The sequence below is a fragment of the Pundamilia nyererei genome, unplaced genomic scaffold (genome assembly GCF_000239375.1).
Source record: "Pundamilia nyererei isolate P.nyererei 1_Seehausen unplaced genomic scaffold, PunNye1.0 scaffold00301, whole genome shotgun sequence".
Lineage (NCBI taxonomy): Eukaryota > Metazoa > Chordata > Actinopteri > Cichliformes > Cichlidae > Pundamilia > Pundamilia nyererei.
In genome coordinates, this window is record NW_005187702.1 from 206,334 (window position 1) to 213,271 (window position 6,938).

Sequence of the window (6,938 nt, forward strand, 5' to 3'; positions counted from 1 at the left end):
GTGGGGGAACTTGCACAATCGGTGGCTGACTAAATACTTTTTTGCCCCACTGTACATATGCTGAATACTATGGCAAGAATCAAACTTCTGGTCGCAGTTAGCGAGTAAACCTTTAACTGTACTAATAGTGAATAGGCAGCTTTGTCTACTGCAGATTATGTCACCTTTGCGCACAACAGGAATAGGATCATTTTACTCCAAGTAGCCAACTATGTGACACATTTAGTACCAGCAGCTTGCATTACAACTTCCAGACAGCAGACCTACCAGGGTAAAGCTACTCCTTTCTGTATAGCTGCCTTAACCAGTTTGATGTGAGACAACGGTATAAATGTGAAGCCACACAACTATACATGAGTTCTCTTTCCACATCTCCACATTCATTCTGCTACAGCCACATACAGACAGGACTCCTGAATTTGTCTGTTAAAAATGGAAAAACCACCAAGTTCTGGCCGTTAGTTATGTATTCCCCATGGTCTAAGACAGCTGTTCAAAGCCAAGCTCAGGGACACATCTGGGACTGTTGGGACTTTCAAATGAAATGAAGGGTGATTTATTTTCACTCTTAGTTTATTGATGATAATGACCTTATTTAAGTTTTCTTTATAGCTCTTTTTACTCAAGTTTGGAAAAACAAAAGAACAAACAAACAACAACAACAAAAAAAACCCAAATGAGTTACTGTGATCTCAAGAGAAAATCTGAGTAATGCATCTCCCAGAAGAGGAAGAACTCTGCAAGCATCTTGTTCTCTGTAATTTATTGTAAAATGTAAATTACTGTAACATCTAAATATTTTCTGACACAGTTTTTTCTGCCATTCTAATCTTTATTGAGATCCAGCCAGACAAATGCCCCCCCCCCCAAAAAAAAAAAAAATCACAACAGGCTTTATCCTATACACAGGATTTGGTGCATAATTTTAACCATAATGGCTTTCTGCACCGTCACAACATGGATCATTTACACTGATGCCCCAGGTAGGAATCAAGCAACTATCCTTTTTCTGTCTTCCCTGACAATTAAACATGTTAACTTTACCTGAAGCAGTACCATTTATCAGCCATGACAGTCCAGTTCTCTTGTTATACAAAATCGAAACTAATTCTGCTTTAAAATGTTTCATTCGATTTTTGTGGTGCTCCTTTCACATTTATGGTCGCATCGCCATCAAAACATAAATCTGCATTGTTATTCATCCTCTATGGCTCCCATCAGTCTGGATCATCATTCTGCTTCAAGGAGTGCTGTGTCCCTTTAGTGGGCAAAAGGGGGAACTATAACATTTGCTTAGCTTCTTTGTTTGCTTTTGCTCACCAGCATGGGTGCGTCATGTGTACTTGCTGACAACTGAAACACTTGTAAACCTAAAAAAGAAAAAAGAAAAAAAAAGAAAAAAAAAAAAACCACCAACAGCTATTTTCACAGTGTATAAAGCTATTTCTTCCCAACTTACAAGAGGAAGAACTAAATACCGAAACTCAAAAATGCTGAAACTACCATGTGATGCTTTCAACTATTGAGTGATTGTATCCGATTAATACTTCCAGTTACTCCTCAACTCTAACCCCCAAAAATTCAGCTGGTCCCAGCTTCTCAAGTGTACTGATCTGCTTTCCATTATCATATTTTAATAGAAACTGAATATCTTGGACTACTAATTGAACAAAAAAGGGTCAATGAACAAAATATAATAAAAACTTTGCAACCCTATATAAATGGCATTTGACAGTACTGCCTCAGCTGTGAAGTTTGTCACAGCCGATTATACAGCTTAATTCTCTTTCTTGAAACAGGAACCAAAGCACCGAAAGTCAGACTACTCTTACAAATATCTTTTCCTTTTACCATAGTCCTACGACAAAGTCAAGGTAAGTACATGTTATTAGGTAAACGGGTTGGCTGGCCTTTGAATTAATTTACTGTGTACTAGATCGTCATCCTAACTGCTGTTAAAAAATAAAAATAATAATATGTCGAACAACTTGATTGGCTGGCCACATGGTTCCCCAACAGCACAAATCACTTGAGAAAAAAACATGATAACTAATTTTTTTCTTATCTTTTCTTTTGAAACCAGTGTTTATAGCAACAACTTTATAGCAGCAAAACCTACCGCATGCACAAAGGAGTCTAACATGTAAAGCTTCAGTCACCAATTGTTTTGTTAATTCAAACTATTAATGTGAAAAATAAACCTGCTAATAATTCATACTGTTATTAAAGATTAAGCACTATATGAAAGTAATTAAATGAGCTTTTTTCCTGTACTGATAGAAGTCTGATTTACTAGCCAGGGGTTGAGTGAGGATGTTGTGTTGAGCAATAAGCAAAACCATAAAGTTGACTGATCATAGAGTTGACTGCTTTTTTTAACACTTAAGACACCCAGACACTTAAACTCAGGCAACAGAACTGACTGCTAACAGATTGTGCAACAACAGTTTCCTGTAATACTGTGTGTTCTTTCTGTACTGATATCAGGAAGCTTGCAGGCTGGTGCCCAAATGACTCAAGAAGTCTCACAGCAGTGCTTGGTAACTGTGGAAGAGATGACTCTTCTTGCTGTTAAATCATTTACAAATGGCAGAGTCTCTTTATTAATTTTCAAACAGGGAGCTCCAGCTTTTTTCCTTTTTCTTTTTTATGAATACCAAAATGAGGCTAATGGCCGCAACACAACCAGGAGAGAAATTCTTCAATCTCCAGGGAGACATTTAACAAGTATTTTCCCAGAGCAAAACTCCAAATTCTTTACTGTATATGACAAAGTTCCAGACTTATCAAAATAATACGGCAACTCCTTCCACCACAACTTAAAACAGTCATCTCACTAACATCAGATCAGAGTAAGTGCGGAGTCCCAAAAAAGCAAATAGGGAGATTTCTCACTTAAGAGTTTGGAAAGTACCATTGGTTGTCACTTTTACTCACTGTTAGAGTTTCTGGCAGGTCACCAACACTCACGTGGATGAGTTGCTTTTATTCAACAAATCATGACTGGACAGTAAAAGGGATATACAAACTAAATCATAAATTATAGAAACTATTCCCCACTGTCACTGTGTCAAGCAGAAGAAAATGTTCATTTCCTCCCTCAAGCTTTTTTCCCCTCAGTGTTTTACAAAACAGGGCTAAGGGCCCAGAGCAGATGGCTGACTGCTCGGCACGAATGCACCGGAGACGGCCCTTTAAAGTACACAACGCTTTTAATGGAACGCACCCACCATGAATAGATGCATAATGCATCTTGGCCTCATACCACTTGTATTCGGAGAAGGAAATGAGCAATTTCCCCCCAGGTAAACACTGCATAACACTGGTTTCGTGTCTGGTGTCACTACCAGTCAGCCTGGCATGAAGCCAATCATCATTCTTTCAGCTCTGCAAAAATCAAACTGTCTGGTCAAAATATGAAAGTGGCTTAACAATTGTCAAAACCAGTGTGGTTACAAGATTAAAGGAGCTCCCATCCTCTTCGCAAAACCAAAATCCAATGCTGTCAATGAGTTTACCACAGCTTCATGTTGTGTGAACCTGAAAAAAAAAAAACATTTCAGGTGGTCCTGAAATGTAATGTAGTACATGGCCAAAGAAAAAAAACAAAACATACAGTCACTTATAAATTCGAAGCTTGGTTAATGGCAGATGCTTGTGAGTTGTAAAGTGTAACACATTTATACAAAGGCAGCTGCTAAATTGCTAAAAAGAACTCCGGAAACTTTTAGAGTTTGATGTGAAACAGGGCAAAATGAAACAAACCCTTCTTCTGTTCTTACTCTGAACAGTGTGTTACGTAACTCACAGGATGGAAACAGAAGAGTTATTAAAGATTTATTTTTAATGGCTAACTGCGATATTAACAAGGTTAGTGGGAAGAACTACATGTTTATGAGGAGAGCCTTAACACAGGTTACCAGTTACACATTTATATACACCGTTCTGTATGTTAACCTCCAACTATGGCTTCTTCGTACTATCTATTCATTGCTGAGGCATTTATGCATTTAAATCGTGAAGTCCGGCAAGTAAATAAACACTAGAAACAATGTTAAATACATTTTAAATGTTTACAATAAACATTTGCAAACTTTTAAAGTTTAATACCTTACAATATAATAAATAAATTATAAGGCTGACAATTAATTAATAAATACCCTGCATAAAAGTTGCCATATTAATTTGCTCGTCGCTAACTGCTGACTTTGTTAACAAAGCCTATAATGAATATAGCGACGAAAAAATGCATTTAGCAGTCCAACAAGGATTCGTGCAAACCCCTTAGCTGAGGCACACGTCCTGTCAGCTATGCATGTCCTCTTATAAGGAAATGAGAAAAACCTGCAGCACTCTTGCATGGGCGTCACTGGTGTAAATCCTGCTTAAATTATGAGTCCGTTTTCTGCTACAGTTTTAGAAACAACACTGGTTGCTATGAGGCTTTCACAGCGGTAGAAACAGACTTTCAAACGACAGGACAGAATATAAAAGCAGTTTTTAATTTCTAGCATATCCTTCAGGGGATCTCGTAGTTCCCTCACCTTTCTCTGCTACTTCTTAGAGGGGCGAGAGTTATCAAACTAGCTAGACTATAGCATACGGTTGCTGATTTTACAGTTTGCTCTTCATAAAATGACCCGGCACTCTACCGCTTCCAATATTTTAACTTCTAAAGACAGAAAAGGGGCACCCAACAGGCGAAAGGGCGTGTTAGTAAGTCTGGCTGTCTGTTAGCAGGCTGCGGCTATGCTACCCTAACTAACCTAGCTAGCGGATCCATGGTGCATGAAAACTTCCATAACACAAGTAAGCAGAGACCCGTGAGTGAAATGGCATGTCCACCGGGTGAAAAGAGAACGGGTGGTGAGCATAGGTGAGTGTATAAGACGTTCACGGTTCCTATTTTGAGTCAGGACCGTACAAGGAGCCTCCGTTTGAAATTCGCAAATGAGCGGAAGTTGAGCTAAAAATAAGAGCAGAAGCAGCAGAGGTTGTGCTGAGGCCTGGGTTTTACCCAAATTTCATAATGCCGGTCGACGCCAGGATGCACCGAGAGCCAGGACCATATGCAACTCAGATTTTGGATGTTACCGTTTCACGCTGTGAGGTTTAACCTAGAATTAAATCGGCATCTTACCTTTTCCTCGTCGGATAGCTGCTCCTCATGATCCGCCATCTTTTCTTCCGGCACCACCAGCTTGTCAGAGCCCAGTGACGTCACGGGATGGGTGGTTCCCACGTCGGTTCGGTTTTGATTGATGCTCCGTCGAAGTTTGCTGTACTGACTGTGAAAGAGGAAGCTCCAAGCCACTGCTTAGTTCAGTGGTTAATTCCAAAAAAGGTTTCAACTCAGAGTGAACTAATTCACTATCAATTTGCAAACGTACACTACATAACTTTTAAATTATATGGTATTTGCAATATTTTTACTACTCATTCAAATAATACATACTGTTTCTGGGGATCAATAGCATATTAAAGTTTTTAATGCTGTAGAGTGAGTATATCTGAGGCTCTTTTCAGCAACCACACCACCAAGGTCTCCACCTTGACCCACAAAGGACTAGACCCCAATAGGAGTAATTCATTGGGACAGAATCCAGCCGAGTCCCATGGTCGACATAACCATCATCTTCCTAACTAACCTAGGAATCCCACCCTCCTGAGTGGAGGGTGGGATTCCTGGCATCCTCATCTGGGAAAGGGTTTTGGGGTCCTGGTTCTCATCACAGTTATCACATAGCATGGCCCAGAGTAGAACTGCTGCTCATCCACAGTGAAAGGAGCCAGCTGACAGAGTTTGGGCATCAGGACTACTGTTTCAGGTACAGTATATCCAGATGGGAGACACAGGGGACCTCGTGTCTCTCAGCTTACCTGGCAAAACCTCTCTCTCCCCCAAGAAGAGCTGGAGGTAGCTTGCTGGGCATCTCTGCTCATACTATTGCCTCTGCAACAGCATGAGCAGAGATGATAAGTGGCAGAACATGGATGGATGGATATTTGCTTTATATTTGCAGAAGCCAGTAAATATTAAGTTGTATTAAAAGAACATATTTGAGAACATATTTGTGTTTTTTTCATGTACACAGAGGACTAATTTCTTTAGTGGGCAAAAAACCCGGTAACAGAGAGGGAAGGACTCTGCTTGTAACTGTGGGACTGTGGAGTTCAGCCTTAATATTACAGTTTAAGGTAAACTAATAATGTTGGTGATTACACAGATTTAGAAATCCCCAATGATTACAAAGAGATTCTGTCACACTGTGTATGCTGCACATTTCCCCACTAGATGGTGTGCTAACACTGTTCTTTAAAGTTTACAAAGTCGCTCTCTGAATCATCTGCTTGCACATGGAACGCAAACAAAGATAATGTTACTTATTACAGAACCCCCAGGGAAACACAGGCAGGGTCTGAAAGTGACAGAAACACAGAGGTCTGTTTAATGTTACTACAGAAACTTGAATCATTCTTATATCATTTGGTTGCTTAAATAATTGAGTGTACTCGTCAAACAATAGAAACCTTTATAAATTCATCTTTGTGTTTTCTTTTAGTCACTGAAGTCTTGATCATTGAATCTTCCCATTCTATGTAATAATTTATTTGTGACCACACAAACCTACTACCAGTGTGAGGTTTTTTAAGGACAGTAATAACTTAGACATCCTCTGTAATTAACCCGAGCAGTCATTACCAAATTGGGGGAAAGAAAGATCACATTAGCATCACCATAAGAACAAGATGTGACCATGAAATAAATAGTTTACCTTGTGGGGACATTATTTTGGTCCCCAGATGGAAACAGAGTAAAAATGACTCTCATCAACAGAATGTAATCATACATTCATCTGCACACACACACACACACACACACACACACACACACACACACACACACACACACACACACACACACACACACACACACA

General features: G+C 39.5%; 1 protein-coding gene across 1 annotated transcript in view; it reads right to left on the bottom strand.

Moving 5' to 3' along the window:
• The window catches only part of LOC102210201 (capping actin protein of muscle Z-line subunit alpha 2), a 20,814-nt gene extending 15,521 nt beyond the window's left edge, over positions 1 to 5,293 (bottom strand). The window contains exon 1 of the mRNA XM_005751141.1: positions 5,141 to 5,293. Within this exon, the coding sequence (XP_005751198.1) occupies positions 5,141 to 5,179 (39 nt within the window). The 5' untranslated portion in view covers positions 5,180 to 5,293. The remainder of the gene's footprint in view (positions 1 to 5,140) is intronic.
• Positions 5,294 to 6,938: the final 1,645 nt, after the last annotated feature.